Below are 26,061 nucleotides of genomic sequence, written 5' to 3' on the forward strand. Positions count from 1 at the left end.
TAGGTAGGACCCCTTTAGTTATTGGAGGAACTCAATTTGAATTAGTTTAGGCAAAAAAGGAATTGACTTAACATCTTGCAATAAAATCAGGGACAAGTGGAAATAGAACTTTGAATTCAGTCAGGTCGACATCTATCTCTCTTGCTTTCCCCACCCCCTTTCCTTTTATTGCTCTCCATTTTGACTTTATTGAAAGGCATATACATAGTATAGTGGTTAAGAGTTTGTATTCTGAAGCCAGACTGCCTGGATTAGATTCCTGGTTCTGCCTCTTACAAGCTGTGTGACCTTGGACAAGTTTGACCCATTTTCTCCTCTGTTAAAAAGAGGGCAATACTGTTACTATCTCAGGGTTGTTGTAAGAATTAAGTGAATTGAATTAAATTAAATATAGAAGTTTAAATCACTGACTGGCAGATAAGTGCTATATAATTGTTTGCTGTAATTATTATTAATATGTTCTTCTGCAGATGGTGTCCTCTATAGGAGAACACATGGGAGGGACTACCTGTCATTCCATACTGACACGTTCACCATCCCCCCCTTGTATTAGTTTCCTAGGGCAACCATAACAAATTACCACAAAGTGGGTGGCTTAAAACAACAAATTTATCCTCTCTCAGTTCTGGAGGCCAGAAGTCTGAAATCAGGGTGTCAACAGGGACCACATTCCCTCCAAAGTTTCCAGGGGAGAATCCTTCCTTGCCTCTTCTCATTTCTGGTGGTTTCAGGCATTTCATGGCTTGTTGCTGCATCCCACCAATTTCTGCCTCCATCTTCACATGGCCGTCTCCTTTTCTTTCTTAAATCTCCCTTTGTCTTTCTCTTATAAGAACACTTGTCATTAGATTTAGGGCCCACTTGCCTAATACAGGATAATCTTATTCTCAAGATCCTTAATTTAATTACCTCTGCAAAGACCCTTTTTCCAAATAGGGTAACAATCATGGGTTCTGGGGATTAGAACATAGACATATCTTTTTTTAGAGGGAGTCACCATTCAACTCACTACACCACCAGAGTGGCGTTTTCCTCTCCCTCCTGTCTATAGACTGAATGTTTGTATACCCCCCAAATTCATATGTTGAAACGTCATTCCCAGTGTGATAATATTTGGAGGTAAGGTCTTTATGGGGTGACTAGTGCCTTATTAAAAACCCTAGAGAAACCTCTCACTCCTTCTGCCATCTGAGGACACAGCAAAAAGATGACTGATTGTCTGTGAACTAGAAAGTAGGTCGTCACGAGGCACAAAATCTCTGGCAACTTGATGTTGGACTAACCAGCCTCCAGAACTGTGAGAAATAAACTTTCTGTTATATATAAGCCACTCAGTCTGTGCTATTCTATTACAGCATCCAGAATGGACTAAGACAGTCCCCACTTTGAAAAATCCCAAGGGAGGACCTTAATAGACTGAGTTTTGTTCATGGATGTTTATGGACTAACCAATCACAAACCACTCTTAATAGTGCAGGTATAGGAGTATTGGCATTATAGTTGACATATTCCTCACCCTTCACTTGGCCCTTTCTTAAGTAAAAGAGATCAGATAGCACAAACACAGCCATTGGGACAATTGTAAACAGAATAGGCACTCAAACATATATTGATTTATAGAGAATGCATATTCCTCTTTGTTTTTCCAGTCTTGGTTTCATTCTGGCTTACTAGATTATTGAACATATTCTCAAGCTAGACAATATGCTTTTAAAAAAGCGCAGAGTTTCAGACTCCTTTTTGAGTCCCAAGCCTTACTTGCACTAAGTTATTTATCAGAAGCTGTTGCTTAATTTAGGAAACTGATTGCCTTATTGACACACATTGTAGTGCTTAGAAACTGAATTTCTCCATAAGGTGGGCTTCCCGGGAGTTTCCTTTACTTCCCTAAGTGGTGATCCATCAGTGTAATCCTCTTTGAAGAAGAATTTATTTACTGTAACATTTGTTCTCTGAAAATGCATTATCATTGATAGATAGCTGCTATTAACTTGTTGGTAATACATTCTCTACCTTGTATTCTTACAGTATCTAGTACTTAGATTCAGAACTAGAACTTTGGAGTCACAAGGTGTCATGTACTGTTTTGAAATGAGTGTCCAGCTAAGTAGCAGCCAACAAGGACAGATTATTTAAGATAGCAATCCTTTCATTCTTCATTGTTAGGCAGTTTATTTAATATTTGCTGATTGTAAACTCTTTGTGCTAATATTATTTACATATTTTACAAGATATTTGTAGAATGGTAAATGCATTCCTAAGTGTTCCATGTAAGCTTTCAGTTGGTAAGTTCATACAAAATCCAGTTTTTACTGTATCTTGTTTAGTATTTTTCAGATGTGATTTTTAGATCCATTATTTCCTCCTCCTTATAGGCTTATTTCCTGGCCTCTTACTTATTTGATATGTTTGTACTATCATCTACATAGACCTCAGGAAATATTATGTGACTTTATTCCCTAGCATAACCGTTCTTCTTTTGCCCTATTGGTTACAGAAATATCTTGAATTTAAACTCATGGAAAGTAACAAGTTTCTTGGTCAGGAAAATGATCAATGAGAGAGACAAGTATTTGCTATGAATAAATTTCTTAGGCCTGAACCCAAAGATATGCACAAAAGCCAGGTCTTATAGAAAGAAAGCCGTTTAGAGAATGCTCAAAATTTTGTGATGGGCTTAAATTGTCAGTGCTTGGGACAATTGATGGCACCTAGGCATCAGGTTCTCTCTGTACTTGCATCAGTGATTTTTAAGCATGGTTACCCATTGCAACAACTTGGGGAAGCTTTTACAAGGATGTTAATGCCAGAATCATACCCCAGGGATAGGGACTTAATTGCTTTGGGATAGAGCTTGGGCAGCTATTATATTTACTTTTTTTTTTTTTTTTTTTTTTCTTTTCTTGGCTGTGTTGGGTCTTTGCTGTGCGTGGGCTTTCTCTAGTTGCAGCGAGCGGGGGCTACTCTTTGTTGCGGTGTGCAGGCTTCTCATTGTGGTGGCTTCTCTTGTTGCGGAGCACAGGCTCTAGACGCGCGGGCTTCAGTAGTTGTTGCATGCAGGCTCAGTAAATGTGGCTCGCGGGCTCTAGAGCGCAGGCTCGGTAGTTGTGGCACACGGGCTTTGTTGCTCTGCACCATGTGGGATCTTCCCGGACCAGGGCTTGAACCTGTGTCCCCTGCATTGGCAGGCGGATTCTTAACCACTGCACCGCCAGGGAGGCCCTATATTTACTTTTTAAGTTCTCTAGGTGATTGCAGTGTTTGCTCAGGGTTGGAAACCACTGATTTACATGAGCAGAGAATATCTATTAATAAAATCTCAAATAGTTCCTAGATAAAACTATTTAAATCCACTGTTCATGCTTCATATTTTTAGAGTTCATATTTGTTTTTCAAGGTAGTTTACATTTTTAGCAGTTTAAACAGTATTTAACTGGCTGCAATAAGCAGCCTTGGCTAAACATTTGATTCATTTCAGGAATGTTTACAAGTCTTGATGCTCATACCACACCCACACCAATTAATTCAGAATCTCTAAGGGTGAGATTTAGGCTTAATTAAAAACAGTTTTTTTAAACAGCTCCCTACATTCAAATGCAAAGCCGAGTTTGAGAACCACAAATCTAAATAAATATTTGTTGATTTGATATTCTTTAAATGGTTTCAGCCAAGAACAGTCTAACTCTAAGTCTCTTTTACAGGATATTATTGACAGACTTATAATTTTGAATTCTGAAGCCAAGATTCGTTCTTTATTCAACTATGAACAATCACACATCTTTGGTCTAAGGTAAGATGCTGAATTTCACTTGATGTTTTCTTATTGCAAAAACAGTTAAGGATATGTTCTATATACTTTAAAAACGTATTTAAAATAAGCTAATTTTTAAAGCATGTTTAAAGGTAATTTGTCTTTCTATAATATTACAGAGTAAATTATAGTCATTAGATTTTTACTTTATGGCCTTTGCCACATTTAGGTTCTGTATTATCACAGTGTCTTTCACTTTTGCTCGATTCATTAGAGGCATTCTGTGGACCATTCAGTTTACTCAGGAGTCAACTGGGGCTTCCCTGGATTGGTGTTGGTTTGGACTCCTGCCATAATGTAGTCTTGAAAGAGGCCTAGAAATGGATGATTTATCTTGCCCAAATGTTGCACCTCAATGTTAATCATACTGTTTAACCCAAGGTTTAAATATTTTCTGGTTGAATTTATATTCCTTAACATTTAAAAGCAGCTGAATTAAAGAAAATTTTCACTTTCATAGGTTCATGATTTCCTTTCTACTAGCAAAGTAACTTTTTCAAGTATGTATGAGGGGGAGTGGGTCAGAGAGAATGTTCTACCTAAGAAATAAAGCAATTACTTTTCTAAAATTAGAATTCTCTAATGGTAGTGTATATTATAAGTCTTAAGCCTTTTTTTTTTTTACATTCATTAATAGTCCATTTTTGGACTTTATAGTTCAAAGAAGGTAGGAAAAAAAGCTGCAGCTATTATAGTTTGGGGTGATATGCTCTTTATCTCAAAACGTACTTTCATATTAAATTTTAACTTTCTGTGAATAGCATCAGATAATCATATAGCAAGTAGTGATGAGGAATTCTGGGGAAAATCTATCAGTAGAATCTCCTTTTGCATAGCAAGTATGTTTCTGAGTTTTCTAATTATAGAACATAGATTTTGGTCTCTTGTTATTAATACGTTGAGTGAATTTTTTTTTCTGTATGTTTTCTTTCTTTTATAGAGTAATATTTTCTTTGGTGTTCTTCTGGCAAACTATTTAACAGTAGGATTTTAAGTCATGTAAAAAGCAATCCAAGAAGTAAAATGCTCCTTGGAATAAAATATATTAATTTGCATAGTGTATGCTTTCTCATAATGTCTAAATGGAGTCATTCTATCCTACACTAGAAAATTTGCCATCCCATTGTTGATGCATATAATAGCCGTGCAACATAGTGGTCAGCAACATGGACTCTGGAGTCATTCTACCTACTGTTTACTAGTTTTGTGAAGTGAGATCTCAGTTACCAATCTGTAAAATGGAGGATAATTATATACTTTTCCTCACAGAGTTACCATGAGACTTACATATGAAAAATTAGAAGGGCTTATAGCAGTGCTTGGCACATAGCAAGCACTATAAAAATGTTAGTAATAGATATAAAGTAGCAGTACTTCAAGTGTTTCTTTATATCTGTCTACTTGATGTATACGGTTTTTGAGTTTTACTTAGGAAATAAATTGACTTCATTTTTTCAGTATCTCAGTAGTCTTCCACATCTGCCAAGAAATGTGTTGTCTACAATATCAGCATTCAGACAAAGAAAATGACAAAACCACTTTTTGAGGAAAAGTTTGTATTTTAATTTTATGTGTCTTTTAACAAATTTTTCTTTGACAAGAAATTTCATGGTATTTTGAAGTCCATTCTTATAATACTCAGTTGTATTTTTAAGTTTTTAAGCATCTCAAGTTAACTTTCATTTTTTAAATGAAACTTTCATTTTTCTATGAAAGTTTACTTTCATTTGTCTACTATTTCAGTCTAGCATTGGTCACTGAGGTCCAGTGGTGATAATTTAAATCATAGCTTAGTATTATATAAATCTCGTGTTTCTATGTATTTCAGATTTTGCCTGTATCATTTTCTTTCACTCCCACAGTTTTTTGTTTTTAATTGTACCGTTCCCTCCCAGCAAATCATCTCATTAATGTGTTTGATTTCTACATTTAGCATTGCTTTGTTCCATTCACTTTATTTTTTTTCCCCTTGCTTCAAAAATCTAGACTAGCATGATGGTAAGTTTGATACAATTTCTTTAGGTTTACCACAGCTCTTAGATGAGGCTAATTTGGGGCTTAAGGAAATGTGGATTTTCACATTCAACAGCATCACATTCTATTTAAGTTTCTGAATTTTTATTTGCCAGGATCGTCTTACAAATCTTATATTGTAAATGACTAATATACAAGAAGGTTGCTCCTTTGATTAGCCCTCCTATCCTCTTTGTTTCCAGTTCCAACCTGTCCTTTTCTACTACTGGTATCAGTGTGCAGACATGCCTTCACATGTCCCACTTTACAATGAAATGAAACTAAACACACGCACAAAGAAACTCCTCGACATCACATACCTTTGCAGTCACTCTCCGATTTCTCTGCCTCTTGCAGCAAAACATATCTATACGAACTGTCCCTACTTGCTCACCTCTGCTTACTCCTCAGCCCCCTTAGATTTGACATTGACTTTACAGTTCTGTCAGAACTGCACATCCTGCTCATCTCAAGGTCACTTATAACTTTTATGCTGATGAATCTAGTGGATTCTTCTCTTGATTCTCATCTAACTGTAAGTAACATTTGACATAATGGGCCATTTCTATGTGAAAGTTCTTTTAGCTTCTGTGATACCACATACTCCTATGGCTGCAGTTTCTCCTCCTTTTCATTCTCTAAGCAACCTCTGAATGTTAGAATACTCAGGGCTTGGTCCTGGGTCCACTTTTTTTCTTTACACTCTGCCCCTAGTTCATCCACTTACTCCTTTGCCTTTAAGTATCATCTGTATGCCAACGGATGCCCCAATTTATATCCCCAATCTAAACCATCATTCTGAGCTACCAGACTCATATCTATGACTGCATCCTGATATCTCCATTCATACATTTCTCAGATATCACAAACTTGTCTAAAATTGAACTCTTGGGTCTCCTCCCACAAAAACAAAACAAATCTTTCAGTTCCATCTCATTAAGTGGCCCAACTATCTATTTAGTTGTTCAATCTTGAGTCATCTTAACTTTCTTTCTTTGTGTTTCAAACAATAATTTGTCTTTATTATAAAGAAATTAACCAACACAGGAAATTAAATATAATAAATTAAATGAAATTCCTCCTAACTCTGAAAGTGATATTATTAACACTGAGGAAAATCATTCTAGATGTCTTCTATGCGTATACAGACAGAAGAATAGCTATATGGAAATATTTTATAAAAATGGAATCATAATATGGTTTCTATTTTAAATTCTAAATGAATTTTATAGAAAAGGAAAAGAAACCCTAGTGAAACAGAAGAAATTGCTGAATTTCAGATAGCTGGTTTTTCACTCCAGAGGTAATTATTTCCCCAGCATTTCCTCAGAGGCTAAGAACAAAGATTATATAAAACACTGCAAGTGGTTTGAGCATTATAATTCACTTTTAGACAGTATGCTCTGTGCTGCATGTGGGGGATGTAATAATGTGTGAATATGATGTGGTTCTCATTCTCTTTAACCTGGCTACCTAGTGAGGAATTGGATTTTAAGATAATGAAAAATGTGAGGTAATTAATGCAGAAGAGAATAGCATCTTTATAAAGCTCTCCATCTTCCCATTTTAAATAACTGGCAATTCCAGACTCTATTATGGGCCTTTCAAGGAGCTCCAGAATATCTCCACTTTTCCTGTGTATAATATTTTCCACCTTCCTCAGCCTGAACTAATGCTCTGAGTAGGTTAGACTTATCTCCCTCAAGCACAGTGTTTATTATTGCCTGTATACCTGTTTGTCTTGAATATTGTCTTCACTTTTGCTGTCTTTGTACAAATTTGGATCATCCTTCAAGACAAAGCTTGCTTCATGAATTACTTTCTCCATGACTTACTATAAGAACACTCTGATAATTTTCCTGAATGTCCTTTGCCTTTTTGGTCATTCACACATTCTTAATTTTATTTCTATCTCTGACTAAAATTTAAACTTCCCAAGGGAGTATCATTTTCTTTTACTTTCATGTCCGCCACATTTCCAAGTACTTTTTGGTTATTTGTTTAACGTTCATTTGCTAAATCTGTTGATTAAAACAGTTGCCTGGAAACTTTTTTAAAGAAAGTTGTACATTTATTATATGCTGGGTGCAAATTATTTTCTTGAACACCTGTCTTTTAAGGGCACTAATTAAGGCACAAGGAGGTTTTTGTCCTCAATAATTTGAGCTGTAATTAACATGACATATTAATTTCAGGTGTGTAACATAATGAGTTGATACTTGTATGTATTGTGAAACGGTCACCACAAAAGTCTAGTTAAGATCATCATCATACATAGTTACAGGAATCTTTTTTTCTTGTGATGAGAACTTTTAAGATTTACTGTCTTAGCAGCTGTCAAATACGGAATATGCTCTTCACCCGTTTTGCCCCCCACACCCCGCCCCTTGCAATCACCAGTCTGTTCTCTGTATCTGAGCTATTTGGTTTTTTTAATTCCACATGTAAGTGATCATACAGTATTTGTCTTTCTGACTTATTTCACTTACTATAATACCCTCAAGGTCCATCCATATTATTACAAATGGCAAGATTTTGTTTTTTATTGCTGAATACTCTCATTATATATACCATATTTTCTTTATCCATTTTTTTCATCAATGTCAGTTTGTTTCATGTCCTGGCTACTATAAATAATGCTGCTGTGAACATGAGGGTACATACGTCTTTTTGAATTAGTGTTTTCATTTTCTTTGGGTAGATACCTAGAAGTGGAATTGCTGGATTCTATGGTAGTTCTACTTTTAATTTTTTGAGGAACCTCTGTACTCTTTTCCATGATGGCTGTGCCAATTCACATTCCCACAGCAGTGCACAAAAGTTCTCTTATCTCCACATCCTCACTAACATTATTTCTTGGTGTTTTTGAAAATAGCCATTCTAACAAGTGTGAGGTGTTCTCATTGTGGTTTTGATTTGCATTACCCTGATGATTAGGGATGTTGAGCGTCTTTTCATGTACCTGTTGGCCATCTGTATGTTGTCTTTGGAAAAAAGTTTATTTAGACCCTCTGCCCATTTTTAAATCAGATTTTTTTTTTTTTTTTTTTGCTATTGGGTTATATGAGTTCTTTATATATTTTGGATATTAACCCCTCATCACATGTATGATTTGCAACTTTTTCTCTCCCATTATGTAGGTTGCCTTTTCATTCTGTTGATTTCCTTTGTTGTGCAGAAGCACTTTAGTTTCATGTAGTCCTGCTTGTTCATCTTTGCTCTTGTTGCCTTTTCTTATTGTTGTAATATCCCCTGGAAACTTTTGATGTTGCTCAAGGCTTAGCAGTTTAAGATTTTCTCAGCCATCTGTAGGTTAGAGGAATTTTATACTCTTCCCTAGAATATTTTATTTCAGTATGAAAACTGTATATCTTATAGAGAAAGAATTACATCATTATTTAATATTAATAGTTTTCTTTATATCAAACTAAAAATTAAGTTTTAGTTATAGACTGTAGAATTGCTTATTTTTAACGTCTTAAATCTTAGGTAGTCATTCTTAATTATACACATTAAAATTTAATATGGTTAAAAATGTTAATATAGTTCTTCTAAAACCTATTACTTCTTTACTTGAAACTCTAATGTGACTTATTTGTTAATTTTCTACAAAGCAAAACTCAGGAATCTATACTTAAAGAATAGCCTTTAAAATTAACCATTTTCTGTTTCAGTTATTTTATATTTATCAATCAGTAAGTTTTATATATAGTATAATGAACAGTTTTATGTATAACTAACTTTGTAAAAAATTTGACCTGCAAGATGACTTTAAGAGGAAAAGTGAAAAATACATATTTGTTTTTCAGTTTAGAAACAGCCTGGTTATCTTGAACATAGACAAGTGTTAATATTCCATCACAACAAATCGCCAAATTATTTATTTCCAGTGACCCAGATGCTAACTAGAGTTAAATCTTATTAACACTGGTAATAAGAAATAATTTTAAAATTCTCTTGTAATCTTTTTTTAACATTGGAAATTAGAATATAATATGACTACAAAACTATCCACATTTTGGATTTTGGATATACACACATGCACATATCCAATATTTAATTTTATTCTATTAAGTTAATTTAAAGAAAATAATCAAATGGTCTGTTGCTAATCGGAAGATATCAGTAACTGATTCAGAATTCTTACTTAATCAAAGAATTCCTATTTATATAGAATAATTGGAATATAATGAAAGCAAAAGAAAACAATACTCATTATCCTCTTAAGGGAAAACTCATACCTCTTAAAGACAGCCACCACTAGCCTCTTCATGCCTATATTTCCTTTGGCTGAAAATACTTTTTTGAAAAATATGCTTATTGTTTTTAAACTGCCTTAATTATTTTAAATTATTCTTTCATACCTATAAGTATTTATCTATATCGTAATTTTAAAGGACTAAATAATATTCCAGTACATGGATAAATCCCACCTTTCTGTTTTTCATACATGTAGCTTATTTTAATTTTTTTATTATACATCTTTATAAATATCTCTCTCTGTAATTATTTCTTTAAAACTAATTTTTAGAAATGGGCTTGCTTAGTTCAAGTGTAGGCATATTTTTCATACCTTATGTATTTCTATCTGCCCTCTTTCTATGGTTCATTTTACTTCTCTGTACCATTTTATATTCTACCCACTTTCGACACTTTTTCCTTTCATTTGGTTCATTCATTGAGAAAATAGTTACTGAATTCCTACTAAGTGCTACCCTGCTGTATATGGTCTGCTGGGGAGAATTCTATGACTTTGATAAAAAGGATTCCAGAAATAAAGAGACCCAATCATTTTTGTTGACTTTTCCTTTTCTACTACTTACTTTTCCAGCTGAGTTGTAGAGTACGTCTTTAGTCCTTTTTCCATTTTTTTTTTCCCCACAGTGGCTTCAATTTTCACTTCTTTACTGGCTAACCCTATATCTGTGTATCTATCCCTAAGCTTTCTCTTGATCATATATCCAAATTTTATTGAACATTTGGATATGCATACCACACAAGTTCAGCAAACTTGTATGTTCAAAAACTATACTCTGTTTGTACTTACAGAAGTCTGAACTAACTTCCAGCTTCAGGAGATCCCAGAGCACTTTCTGAAACTGCGATATGAATTTGGTACATAGCGCTAGTGAGCAGGCTCTCCACAGCCCCTGCTCACTCTTTGCTGCTTATGTAGAGTTTTATTGGCAAACTGACCCTATTCTCTTTTCTACTCTTCAGATATGGTTATAGGTATCAGAAACTTTAAGCTCCAGATTTGGAGGTGTGGTTAGTGTGTGTGTAATTCCCGTCTCATTCTTATTTTTGATCAGCATGCAGGGAATTGGTATTGCATTTTTACTAGCTTGTTTGTGTGTACTAATCAGAAGGAAATCTTTTGTATTGGGTTTTTGTATCGTTTGGTTAAGTAAAATATACACACATGATGTATTTGATTAGAGTTTATAAAAGTATAACATGGAATTTATGGTGATGCATACATGGAAGTAATTAAACCGTTATTAGATATGTGTTGTTTCAGCGTATTCAAGGAAGAAATACTAGGAAAAAGTGGCAGGGTGGAGAGAAGAGGCTTATGACTGCAAGCATGAGGTAAACAAAGAACATTCTTGGACTTCATTCAAGTAGAGATGATAGCTAAGCGTAAACTTCACAGAACCATTGCGGTAGCCTGGACAAGTGCCCATCTGCTCACATTAATTATATGATGATGATAATTAAAAACTGACATACAGGACTTCTCTGGTGGTGCAGTGGTTAAGAATCCGCCTGCCAGTGCAGGGGACACAGGTTCCAGCCCTAGTCCAGGAAGACCCCACATGCCTCGGAGCAACTAAGCCCATGTGCCACAACTACTGAGCCTGCAGTCTAGAGCCCGCAAGCCACAACTACTGAGCCTCTGTGCCACAGCTACTGAAGCCCACGCGCCTAGAGCCTGCGCTCTGCAATGAGAAGCCACCGCAATGAGAACCCTGCACACCGCAACGAAGAGTAGCCCCCGCTCGCCGCAACTAGAGAAAGCCCATGCGCAGCAACGAAGGCCCAGCGCAGCCAAAAAAAAAAAAAAAAGTGACATACAAAGAATATAGTAATTAAGAACAGAGAATTCTTCTGGTGGTGAGGTTTGATTTGGGTTATTAGCAAACTCATGGGGAGTCTACCATATTCAGGATACATTCCAAACCAAGTGAAAAGATTAGGCCCAAATTTCAGAGATTGTTTTATTCCTTGAAACAGTTCAAATAAACATTCATATTAAGGAGACACTGATTTTCACTTCCAGAAATGAATTGAAATTCAGAGATGTTTGGTTGGATTTTTAAAATAAATTTCTATATACCATGCATTATAGGCACAAATTCTTTTAAACTTTTGAATATTATAATGTGTATTAACTTGGCATTATCCTGCCTCAAGTGCCACAATTTCTGACTTGAAATTCTAAGAACTTATTTGCTATCTGCATCTAATCTTACCTGAAGTGATGAGATTCTTTGTAGTCTTTATTTAGCCTGCCTAATTTAAATATCAATATATTTTGCCAAAGAAATATTAATATGCTTGATTATGAGGTATTGCTCTGGACTCTATGTATACTGTAGTTGCTAAATGCATAAGAATTTAAATTCTTGGTCCTAAGATTTATGGATAAAGAATCATAGACCTTTGCATCATGACTCTGCAATTTTTAAGTCACTGAGGGTGAAGGGGAGGAAGAGGTAAGGGAAAGGAAAATTATAGAGTGTGTGGTATTTGAAAATCCAGCTTTGCAATGATGTAAAATGCCCATTTCCACGAAAGTGGGGCCTGTGGCTCAGCTGCAGAACTCTCAGCATCCTGACTCATTCAGGACAAATGGACTCTCCTCGAGTCAGCCCTCACAGGGAACCTCACAGAGGCTCACAGTATGGTTAGTGTGAGCTGGTTCACCTCATAGCTTGATCCCATTGTTAACAAAAACAAGCTGGCCTAGTTATCTTTGATTATAACTAGATTATGCTAATTGGTACCTATTCAAGGGTATATTGATGTCTCCTGGTGAGCATCAGCACTTTATGCATCTGTGTGTAGTGATAAATCAGATGTCTGTAATTTATTTGGGGTTATAGAATGATACATATTAAGAGCCTTTTTTATCCAGTGCATAAGAATCCTTTAATTAGTGTGTTTATATGTTATAATATTACATAAAGCATAAGAATATCTCAAAATTTACAGGGTCAATATAAAGTTAATGTTTTATTCTTAATAAGTATATAACATATTGTTATCTGTTAAGAGCAGTAACCAATTATAGTCTTTTTTTTTTTTTAAAGGCTTTTTTTTTTTTTTTTTAACTTTGGGTTTATTTATTTATTTATTTATGGCTGTGTTGGGTCTTCGTTTCTGTGCGAGGGCCTTCTCTAGTTGCGGCAAGTGGGGGCCACTCTTCATCGCGGTGCGCGGGCCTCTCATTATTGCGGCCTCTCTTGTTGCGGAGCACAGGCTTCAGACGCGCAGGCTCAGTAGTTGTGGCTCACGGGCCCAGGTGCTCCGCGGCATGTGGGATCCTCCCAGACCAGGGGTCGAACCCGTGTCCCCTGCATTGGCAGGCAGATTCTCAACCACTGCGCCACCAGGGAAGCCCCCAATTATAGTCTTAATGTTTTAACATTCAGTCCTGCAAGTTTTAGGAGTCTGGTAACTCTGGTTAACAATTCTTTGCCCTGGAGTTCTGACTGAATGAATATACTTAAGGTTTGTTTTGTTTTTGTTTTTGTTTTTTTTTCCTTCAGAATACTTCTGTTTTTGTAGGTCAATAATGCCAGTTTCCTATGGTTAAACCTAAATCCTTTCCTCAGGAGGAATTTTATTTCAGGTTTCTAGTGTAGACAAACTCATTAGGAATGTTAAATTGGCATTTAAATTTTTCTTAACTTCTTTACCCAAAACATTTCTTTATGACCAAAATTAAATCATATTGATTCAGTTATATTACATTACAGGTAAAATTTAACGAGGTGAAGATAACTTTCTTAGATGATTTAGAGCTTAGAAAACAAATATTTATTTTAATTATTTGAGCAGAAGCAAAGGACTGAGTAAAGTCCAGATTCTGTGCAGCTTAACTTCACTTTCCAATTCCAGCAAAGAGTCTATGTTTATCTTTTTTATGGCAGAGCAGCTGGAGAAGGTATTAGTTCATGGTCTATTTGATACCTACCAAACACTATTTTTTGTTTTTTTAAGACAATAAATGTATATAGTTTAAACAGCCAGAGAGTATGGGAAAGGTTTTAAGAATGCAGAATAAGTAATCCTCTACTTATCTTTCTCCCACTCCTCAGAGGCTGCCACTTTCAAGTCCTTGAATTGTTTCTTTTGGTAATCACCTCTAGATTTTTAAATATCATGCTTATACTATGTCTTGATTTTTGAAATTTAGATTTGATCTCTTGTCTTTTTTGAATACTTAAAAAAATTTTATTTATTTATTTATTTCGCTGCGTTGGGTCTTAGTTGCAACACTTGGGATCTTTGTCGCTGTGTGCGGGATCTTTGTCGCAGCATGCGGGCTCTTTAGTTGTGGCGTGTGAACTCTTAGTTATGACATGTGGGATCTTGTTCCCTGACCAGGGATTGAACCCGGGTCCCCTGCCTTGGGAGCATGGAGTCTTAGCCACTGGACCACCAGGGATGTTCCTGATCTCTTGTCTTAAAGAATTTCGAGTCTTAGGACTTAGGTTTCCTCTGCTCTCCCTCTCTCCCTGCTATATAGTTTCATCACAATCTTGATTAAATCACTATTGAAAGTTTACATTATTGTGTCTATATAAATATTATTCATTTATGGGCCAAGTAGTATACTATGACTATTTCCTTTTTCCTACTTTATTTTTTCTGAAGTTATCAATTGCATGGCTTTTTCCCATTTGCTTCATTTTCTGTGTATCTACTAATGTATTTCCAGACTGTCCTAAAAAAAAAAAAATACACTACCTCTGCTGCTGCATAACACTTGTATAGTGCTCATTATGCCCCAGGTACTGGTATTAGTTTCACATTTAAATCTCTTAATTTTAGAACCACCCTATCAAATAGGTACTCTAATTAGCTTCATTTTTTAAAATGACTCAGCTGAGCCACAGAAGTTAAGCCTTTTAAGATGACACACCTAGTAATTAATGAAGCTGGTGTATGGACCCAGATGGTCTGGTTCCAGAGAATATAATGCCTGACCCATACATTGAATTGTTTTACAACAGGCGTCCCCAACCCCTGGTACCAGTCTGTGGCCTGTTAGGAACCCGGCTGCACAGCAGGAGATGAGCAGTGAGCGAGCCAAACTTCATCTGTATTTACAGCTGCTCCCTATCACTCGCATTACTGCCTGAGCTCCACCTCCTGTCAGATCAGCGGCAGCATTAGATTCTTACAGGAGCTCAAACTGTACTGTGAACTGTGCATGCGAGGGATCTAGGTTGCACGCTCCTTAAGAGACTCTAATGCCTGATGATCTGAGGTGGAGCTGAGGCGGTGATGCTAGTGCTGGGGAGCGGCTGCAAATACAGATTATCATTAGCAGAGAGGTCTGACTGCACAGAGACCATAATAAATCAACTGCTTGCAGACTCATATCAAAACCCTATCAGTGAGTGGCAAGTGAAAACAAGCTCAGGGCTCCCACTGATTCTGCATTATGGTGAGTTGTATAATTATTTCATTATATATTACAATGTAATAATAACAGAAATAAAGTGCACAGTAAATGTAATGTGCTTGAATCATCCTGAAACCATTCCCCACCCCCGCCCCCCAGTCCATAGAAAAGTTGTCTTCCACGAAACCAGTCCCTGGTGCCAAAAAGGTTGGGGACTGCTGTTTTGCAACATAAATGTCAAGGGCCTTATAGCCATTCTGCCCAATTATATTTTATGGTCTTAAGGTTTTTACATTCTTGAAGGCAGGGACCATGTCCTGTTCATATTTGTGAATAATAAACTAAAGGACATCAGGTAATATTTTATCTTTTTTTCTTATATCACATGTGTTTGTACTGGAGGATCTTTTAGCCTTATATATCAGCCTTCCTGGGATTTCCCTTCACCATCATCCTGGGAATTGCTTCTTCTCTCTTCTGAGTTGGATTCTCTTTTACCTGGGATTTAATTTCCTGTTTCTTGGTTTACTCCCATGTTTTGATGGAGATAACTTTTTCAGAAAGGATTGTGGGATGGAGATATCCACAATATAATGTTGGGAGCTACAAAACAAATGGCTAAGTTGTAACTGATTTAGTAGGTCAGCAAAGCTAAAAGTATGAATGCCCAGAAGCAACTTTTTATCACAGTGTTCTAGAAATACTAGGAATTAGAGACACCACTGAAAATGGAGATGAAAATAGAGGATTAGGTGTGAAAGTCTAAGATTTTCAATAATAGGATTAGTTCAAATTATAAGATTTAAATATGCCCTCACATTCTCTCAATTCCTACCCACTCAGCCTAGGTTACTGTTCTTCCCAACTTCGGCAGAACATTGGAGGTTTACCTTCTGAATCAGAGACAAGTGCAGCTAAGGGAAGGGGTATTGTGTTGAAAAAGATTAAATGTTATTATCTGTCAGTTCAAGAGATATATTATCATTCAATTTCCTCTCCTCCCCAAATTTGTTTTTCTTAGCATTAATAAGGCATTATTTTTCCATCTGCTTAGTTTTTCCCGATGTATCTACCAGTAATATATCTCAAGATTTTTTCTACAAAAGCATAGTAATAATAATGTCAAATACAACAGTGTTTACTGTGTGTCAGGTATTATTCTAAGCACTTGGAGGATTGGTTTAAGAAGATTGGTGGAAGAGGTATATAGATGATCCTCTGAGAATACACTCAGATTGAGGGAATATTTTTGACTCATGTCAATGCTCTGATCTCTCCTTCTGCAAAGGACGTAAAATAATCCCTTTTGTTTGGGTCAGCCTCTTTCCTCAGCTACCCTAGTGCTTACTCAGCTGGGCTTATGAGCAAAGTAGCCATGGTGGCAGGGGCTAGACATTGTTTATCAAATAAGGATCATAAAACAGGAATATTTATTTTACAAAGAGAACATGGATTTGCTCCAAAATGTTAGGAGACCATGTGTGTATCTTGTATTGCCCCTTGCTAGAACCTCCGTATAGTATCTAATCAGCCGTTAAGTTTAAACATTGAATCTACTGGATTAAAGGCTCAAGTGATAGAGGTTCTAGATTTGGAGCCTGCCTCAGATCTTATTCTAGGCTCTAGGTCACATAAAGTTGATAGTTAGGGGTTACTTGATATAAATCAGAGAAGCATACCCAAATATTGTAGGTGTTGCTTCTAAAACTCACAGAGGCTAAAATCATGTATTATGTCACTTCCTTGGTGGTAAATAGTATAAGATTTAATAATACATCATGTATATTACATGTGATATCTTGACATTCTAGGCCACTAGAACTCAGAAACTTCACTGAGGTGCCAATGAAATGTCCCAGTTTTTTGGATCTCTCACTCTCTGACACACCTATTTTTTTTTTTTTTTTCACTAAAACATGTAGAATGCCAGCTACTTCCTTTTCACCTAGGTCCAGTTAACATATCATCAGTAGAGTAGTTTATCATGATGACCTGAGGGATGATATGACAATCAAGGCTGCCCTGGACTAAATTTTGATAAAATGAAAGATGTATTACTGTCCATGTTGGGTGAAAGCAGACTGCTGCTGGTATTCACATTGGCCAAATTAGCAGTATCTTCTCAGTTAGAGGCTTTGTTAATTTACTCTCATAAGGAGACTTCATCCTGATTATGTCTTTAGTTACATATAATGAACAGATACACTAAGGCAGGAGACATGTGCAGACTGAGCAATGCAGCATAAAATGTCTAATAAAGATAGGGACTTAGCCTTCAGTGCCTGAGGTGAGATGAGAAAACTGTTATTAGATGTCATCAATAAATCTGAGTCAAATAAGGCAGTAGATTTGATTGAATATCACCACAGGTATACAAATGCTTTCATGGAGTTACTACAGGGGCCTGGATCCTTCCCCACTTTAAATAGTCATGTCATGCCTCCAAAAGCTTTGCTATAGGCGGACAGACTCTTATGTCTTCACCACCTTCAAACAGCAACACCATATCCCTGAGCGCTAGACTGTTTGGGTTCCTGGGAACCATAAGGCTATAATAGTGTGGGTAATATTTGCACATTGCTTAGGATTGTATGAAATAGAGAATGAACAGCTAAGGTCTGTGATTACTGTCTGTCTTTTGGTGTACAGAAACTTCTCTTATTTTGATAAAAGTAACCTATAATGCCTAACAACCTAAGGGGGTTTGTGCCTGGGGTAGGTAGACTCCATCTAATTCTAACTGTATTCTGAGAGAGATACACATACATATTCACAAACACTTTGAAATTTCTTCTGTGAAACTTACTGTTGATATCTTTACATTAACTTTATTTTTAATACATTATCTGTCCATAAAAAACTGAAAATATACCATTAAAACACTTATCCAGTAATGAATTTGGATTTATCTTGAATAATTGTTGATTTTCTTTGGAATACTTCTTGATATAACTAACTTTATGTTTGAAATAAGCAGCAGATTCTTTTCTTAACTTTGGGAAATTTGGGTTGGGGCCAACAAAACTTAAACTTCATGTAAGTTTTGAGACATGTTTTTATGGTCACTGTTTAAAAATTAATGGATATAAAATAATCTGCACACAACACTCCAATTCACTTTGTAAACCTAGCCTCATGGTTAAGCTAAAAAGATGGTCTTACTCAAGTGGCTTTTTCTCCCATGTTTACTGTAGCTGCTAGCTTATACAAATATACTGATATAATTAATGAAACATTAAGATCTGTTTATTAGATGATTACATGATTGAGTAGTAAATGGCACTCATTGTTATCAAGGCTTTTATGCATAATTATTAAAGTATGCATTGTTTTATTGGTGTTTTCGATTTGTTTGTTTATTGCATACATGTTTATATTTCTTATAGATATAATGCTATACTTTTTCCCATTATCCACCCAAGCATAACACAAGTTTTTTATGAAATATTAAAAATATAAATCCTGCATAAAATATAAACATAAATTTAACAAAGTGTTGTAAAATAAATATCTACATAAAATCCCAGTCAAGTAAACAAAGAGAACTTACTAGTACTATGCATTTGTTGATCGTGACTGCCTCCCTTCTCCCCAATGGGTAACCACTATTCTGACTTTTATGGTATTTACTACTTTATTTTATATTTTTACTACTTAGTTATGTATTTCCAAAAAAATACATTTAATTTTGTTGCTTTTTGGGCTTTATTTTAGTGGTAACATAATGTATACTCTGTGACATCTGACCTTTTATATGTAGCATTATGTTTCTAAGATCAATATTCATTGCTATATGATATTCCGTAGCATGAGTATACTGTGTTTGGTTTATATATTATGCTACTAGCAGACATTTGAGATACTTATAGTTCTCTAGTTTTGGCTATTATAAACAACTCTACTACACGTGGAACATTAGCTACGTATCTGTGTGTGCATACATATACATAATTTTTTGTGTGTTACAGAAAAGGTATCTAAATATTCAAAGGTATGTTTCTGAATTTCCTATTCAGTTGGATTTTGTTCATCCTTGTACAAATATTAGATTCTGTTAATTACTATAGCTGTATAATATGTTACAATAATTGATAGGGTGATTGTTCCCACTTTGTTCTTTTCCAAAAATATCGTGGCTACTTTTAGTCCTTTTCTTTCCATACAAATTTTAGAATCATCTTGTCACACAAACCATCCCACTGGGATTTTAATTATCCTTGGATTGAATCTACAGATAAACAGTGAGTGAACTGACATCTTTATAATACTGAGTTTTCCAATCTGTAAACATTGTATATATCTCCATTTTATTTAAGTATTCTCTAATTACTCTCATTAGGACATTGGGGTTTTTTTCATAGGTCTTATATATCTTTTGTTAATTTAATATTTGTAGCCTTATGTTCCCCAGTATATACTGCAGTATGTGGCAATATCACCCAGTGGTTTAAGAGCATGGCCTCTGGAACCACATTGTCGAAGTGATTTTAGACAAGATTCGTAACCTCTCTATGCCTCCATTTCTTCATATGTGAAATGGAGACAGTAACTCTACCTTCCTTGGAGTTATTGTGAGACTAAATATGTCACATAAATTTAGAACATGGTAAGCACCATGTCTGAGATAAATGTCTGAGACTGTATAGATATACAAATTATTAATTCATTTAACTATTCTCCTTGAAATGCTTTTAGGTTGTTAGTGGAGACATTTTGTTGAACTCTTACCACAAACTTTGTGGCTTAAAACATCACGCACTTAACCTCAGTTTCTGTCTACATACACCTTAGCTTGCTTGGTTCCTTGTTCATAGTCTCACAAGGCTACAATCAAGGTGTCAGATGGGGCTGTGATCTCTTTTGAAGCTCAATCAGGAAAAGATCTGTTTCCAAACTCACAGATTGTTGGCAGAATGTAGTTCCTCATGGTTTTAGGACTGAGGGTCATGTTTTCTTGCTGCTTAGAGGCTAGAGCCCTTGCAGCTTTGTTAATTGAAGTCTGCCCTCAATTCTTAGAGGCTGCCTGTAGTTCCTCGCCACATAGGTTTCCCCAGTATGGCTGCTTCTTCAAAGCCAGCAGAGTAGAGAGACTCCAGCGAGAATGGCATACTGTTCTTCAAACATGCCGGTCGTGCTCTCAACCTTCAGTCCCTTGCTCAAGCTGTTTGCTCTGCCTTGGAACATTTTTCCCTCAGATAGCTCCATGGCTTGTTTCTTCATTTCTTTTAGGTCTTTACTCAAGTGTCACCTTCTTGATAAGGTCTTTCCTAACTACCTTATTTGAAATTGTGTACAGTGATCTATCCCCACTGCTCTCTTGTTACAACTCCTTATTCACTTCCCTGCTTTAGTTGTGTCCATGCTGTATTTTTGTTGTTGTTGTTGTTAACTGTCCCCCTCCTCTAGTATTTAGCATTCTATAAGGACTGGGATTTTTGTGCATGTGTGTTCAGTGAGGTGTCCTTGGCACTTAAAACAGTAATAGGCACTTAGTAGGTATTCAACCAATATTTCTTAAAATCAAGTAAATTGAATTTTATGTCATGCGGAAGGGTAGTTTCCAAATAAACAGTTTTATCATCTGATAATGAACATCATTATTTCCTTTCAGATAGCGTTCCTCCTTTCCTTTCAGATAAGATTCCTCTTATCTTTTTTGCATTGGCTTAAACTTCTAAAACGATGCTAAATAATGGACAGTTTTGCTGTTCTCATGACCTTAATGGGAATGCTATTTTTTGGAGGACAGGCAGTAGAGAGTGGATGTTGAATCTTAAATTAAATAGCTTTCAAGCATCTGCTCAGATGATTGTATATTTTCTATTACATATAGATGTCATGAATTATATCAGGAGATGTTTTAATATTAAACTATCCTTTTCTTCCTGGAATGAACTGTACTTGATCACAGTATGCTATTCTTTTAATTTACTGCTGGATCAAATTTGCTAACCTTACATTATTCCTAGTATTTGTAGGATTTTTAAAGTCTTACATCATTTGTTAAAGTTTCTATTTACTCATTCTCTAATGAGAATTCAGTCCAGGCATGTATCTGCTTTCAGAGCTACTCTAATTTACCTTGGATCATCTCATTGTCCATCTAGAGTCTATAGACTCCTCTTTTCAAATCATAAACTAGAGGATGTTGAGGTTATTTTCATTACCCGTTCACTGATTTAGTAACCTACAGAAAGTAGAAAGGTTACTAGGTCCTCCCTAAACCTTTATAACTTAAAGCCTTATTACTTAGTTGGTGACAACTTGATACTTCTTATTTTTCTAACAAAACATCTGAAGTCATCCTTGGTATCTTTCTTCTTTTTGCTCCACATATTCCGTCCACCAGGAAATTCTATCTGCCCTTGACATATTTAAAATTCCTCTATATATTTGCATCTGTTTGAATGTTCTTTTGTTTATTCATGGCATTACTACACTTTTAAAATTGTCACAGCTTTGTAGTGTGTGTTACTATCTGGTGTTAGACCTCCTCCCAGTATTGCTTCATTGTCCTGCTGGTATTGAATGTTGCTGTGGGTATATCTGAGAACAGCTTGATTCCGTTCCCCCCAACCCCAACTCTGTTAGTGACTTATCTTTTTCCCTGGATACCCCAGTGGTTCTTTCTCTAAGTCTAATAGCTCTGTCTCAGTGTTGACTCTTTTGGTTCAATTTACCCTGGATATGCTGTTATGGTTGCTTTTCTCGTGGAATTTGAGTAGTATCTCTAAACATGTATCCTGTTAGGTTATTTCTGTTTTCTCTTCAAGAAATCGATAATTTAAACTCTTTATTTTCATTATGTTTTTCACACTCTCATTCTGTTCCCTGTATCATTTATTGTGCTTTTAGCAGCATCTTTTCTTTTTTGCTCTTTCTAATTGTGCATTAATTTCTGTGACACTTTTATTCTTCTGCTTCTTTCCTTAGCTCTGCCAGTTCATGTTTTATCTTTTCTGGTTGTTTTGCTGTTTCTTCCCTGTGCTTATACAGCTCTACTTTGTGCAAAGAGCTTATTGGAGACTACTGCTTTATTAAACTTTTCACTTGAGAGATAATTGCAATATAACATTCTGTAAGTTATACAACCTGTTGATTTGATACATTTATATAACTTAATTCACGGACAATTATTTGGTCATAGTGTTGGAGTGTATAATGGCTGCGCTGTGTGTTTGTATTTGCCATCTGCTCATCCTGTTATCTCCTCCTTTTTCTTGGAGCACCTTTGTATGCGTCCTGTGGTATTTGTTTTTGGAGGGGTGTGAGTTTTTTCATCAGCAGCTGTTTATAGGAGGCTCGTGTTGAAGAGAAGTTATGGTCATGTTCTCAGTTAGTTGAACTTTTTCTGTGGACCTGAGTTTTCGGTCTGTGTGTGTTTTTGTGTTGTCCCTGCCAATCTCACTATGCATGTAGTCAGTTTTAATTATTAATAATTGTCTCTATAACCTGTAACCAATAACTAATAATTGATTTGTCTGTGACTCCATGTTCTACCTTTTTTCTTCTATTGCTACGAACCATAACAGGACCAGGGGTCTTCCTGCCTCTGTCTCGTGTATCCTGTTTCCACTGTTGTAAACAGAGAGTTTCATCTGAGTATACTCCTCATTTCTGAAAGTATTGTTTTTATGAATTTTTTTGAGAAATTAATTGTTGTTTTTCATGGGCAGCCGTGACATCCTTTCTCAGTTTCTTTCCTTCCCATAGTGGTCTTTGCCCAATTTTGATTGGCCTTGACTGTCCTTCAGCTCATTTTGTGGCTAAACATTTTTATGATCTTTTCCTTCCTTCTCAATCCTTGGGGTTATTTCTAGGCTGAGAAAAGGGAAATACCAACTTACACTACCATCTTTAAACTAGAAGGCTAAGTATTTTTTTCATTTTATCTAGCACAAATGTTTTTACTTTTATAAACTAAGTACGGAACATTTCTCTAAACTGATAGTAGATTTTCCCTTAGTTTTGGATACATTTGGTTATTTTAGCCAGGTTCTGGGGAGTGATATTGAATTGCCATTTTTGACTGTTAAATGCATCCACCAAGCATTTTCTATTTATGGATGCTATTGACTAGATAAAACATATGATTGCACCAAAATTCAAAAACTATAAAAGATATACTGTGAGAAGTATATTCCCTTCACTCTGCCAGATTCCAACCACCCCCCCTCCCCCCCCCCCTCCCGCCAAGCTAACAACTCTTACCAGTTTCTTTTTTGTCTTTGGAGAGGGATTCTACGTAAAAACAAATACGTACTTAAATATGTATTCAAGTGTGTCTCCATTTTGGTTTGAATGCTACCACTATACACGTCTTGTGCCTCCTCTTTTTTACTTAACATACCTTGGAGATAGTTCCTGTGTGACTCAAAACGCATTTTCACAGTTTTTGGTTGAATCATGATCAAAACAAAATCTTCACATTCATTTTATTTTTCTTTTAATTTATAACTTTCTTTATCCCCTTTTTTTATGAACCATTTTATTTCCAGAAGAAATATATAATGTGTAGAATTCTCCAAATTCTGGTTTTTGTGTTGACTGTTTCCCTCTTGTGGTGTCTTTTTACATATTTCTCTGAGCCTTGTATCAGTATAAACTGATAATGAGATATCTAGGATTGGTTAGTTTCAGGTTCCATTTTTTTGGCAAGAATATTTTGTAGATGGTGCACTCACTGTACATCCTCTTGCATCACAATAGGGGCCACATGATTTCTACTTTTAGTAATGTTAAGATAGATCATTGTGTTTCGGTGTTCTCAGCTTTATCTGACAATTATAAAGTTAACCATTGACATTTCACCTAATATTTCCTGGATTGGTAGCAAGATGATTCTGTCATTCCTTCTGTACTTAATTGAGCAAAAAGTGGTGGCAATTTATAGTTTTTATAGGTTTGCTAATGTTCCCTAATTAATTTTTAAATTAAGTATCAGTTGAGAAGAAAATTTTTTATTCCTAGATTTAGATAAATTTTTAAACTAGATTAGAAAAAACCCATGGTCTTTAAATGATATTTCAATTAGAAAAACTTTTGAAGTCAGTTATTCAAAATGATTAAAAATATATCTGAAATAACTACCTGATTTTTCTTACAAAATTTCATTTCCATTTATAGGTGTTTGAGACACCAAGAAAGTTTCTAAACTTTTAGGATATATTTTAGAAAATCTACTTTTATTGTTCCTTTTTATTTAGGTTATTAAGTGTGGTATGCTGTGATCTAGACACTCTTCTCCTATTGGAGGCTCAGTATCAAGTATCTGAAATGTTACTAAATGCTCAAGAAGAAAATACCTTAGAGACCTCTGACAGTCACAGGTAAAAAAAAAAAAAAAATTGCGAGACAATAACAGCTTTCTTTACAGATGTTCTGTTAAGACAGTAATTTTCTGTACAGTCTATTTAATGTTTTTCCATTATCTGAATTCAGTAGATTTAAATAAGAGTAAAAAGCAATAAAGCATAAATGTCACAGTTAAAAAGATTGTAGACAGTGTTCTTGGAGACAGCCTACAGAGTACTACTTTCTAAGTTTCTGTTTAGTTTTTTGTTTTTTATTTAAGTCCTAACTTTATTAAGTTGTATCAGCTTTAAATTCAGACTCATATGAAAGATGACCCATTAAGCAAAACGTTTGATTTTTGTGTCCCTTATAGAGGCAATTTTTACTTATTCTCTTAATTACGTTAGCTCATAGTTATAAATTCTTATTATTGCAAAACGAGGTTATGGTAATATCTTGAAAACTTTTTTCTATTAATATGTCATATTTACCATTACCTTGATTCAGTTAACATATCTTGAACACACATTCAATAGCTGGCATTGTTTTTGTGTCTGTAATTAAAAAAAAGTGTGCCTCCACCCTAGGTAGACCTTGGAAAAATAGTACAGAAGACCAGGCCACATTACTGAATACTCTAGGTTTGATATAGAAAGATAGTATTAACAGCTGCAGGAAGTGTGGAGGATACAAAGTTTAGAATTTGAATTAAGACACTGGGTCTAGAACTTAAGGGAACTTTGACTAAAAATGTGATAGAGTTGTTGTGGAAATTATGCACATCTTAATCCCATTTCTTTTTAACATGTGACATTTATCAAGGAAATATTCTTAATCTCATTGATCTCATTATATCAGTTATATCTCCAATTCTTTGCTCTGTAGCTAAGAAAGCTGTAAGATAAAAAGTGAATTTATTTTTCAGACTCTTCTATAAAAATTGTATTGCTTTTTTTCCCTCTATATTCCACTGACATGATCTTAAAATAAAATCATATTCAATTAAGGCAGTAACAATTGATATATTTATTTTTCAGAGATTTTATAATTGATAGCTTATCAGTGGAGAGAAATCATGTTCTTGTTAGAATAAACCTTATTGGTGGGCCAATGGAACGAATTTTGCCTCCAAGGATGCTAGAGAAGGTAAGTGGGATAAAGAGGAGGGGGGAATGTTTTTCTGACATTTTGAAACAAGGTAGCCAACTCAAGTGACAATAAACAACTTGCAAATATCCACATCAGGGAATTGAACTTTTGTTACTAGAAAAACTTTAGGATGCAAGTAAACACTTTCTAATGA

General features: G+C 35.3%; 1 protein-coding gene across 5 annotated transcripts in view; it reads left to right on the forward strand.

Annotated features, from left to right (window-relative positions):
- TBC1D32 (TBC1 domain family member 32) overlaps positions 1 to 26,061 on the forward strand; it is a 189,087-nt gene that overhangs the window by 92,603 nt on the left and 70,423 nt on the right. For all 5 annotated transcript variants that reach the window (XM_036870860.1, XM_036870863.1, XM_036870861.1 and 2 more), the window contains 3 exons: positions 3,702 to 3,790; positions 24,671 to 24,793; positions 25,796 to 25,904. In XM_036870860.1, coding sequence (XP_036726755.1) covers positions 3,702 to 3,790; positions 24,671 to 24,793; positions 25,796 to 25,904 — 321 coding nt within the window. The remainder of the gene's footprint in view (positions 1 to 3,701; positions 3,791 to 24,670; positions 24,794 to 25,795; positions 25,905 to 26,061) is intronic.

Source organism: Balaenoptera musculus, chromosome 12 (assembly GCF_009873245.2).
Source record: "Balaenoptera musculus isolate JJ_BM4_2016_0621 chromosome 12, mBalMus1.pri.v3, whole genome shotgun sequence".
NCBI lineage: Eukaryota > Metazoa > Chordata > Mammalia > Artiodactyla > Balaenopteridae > Balaenoptera > Balaenoptera musculus.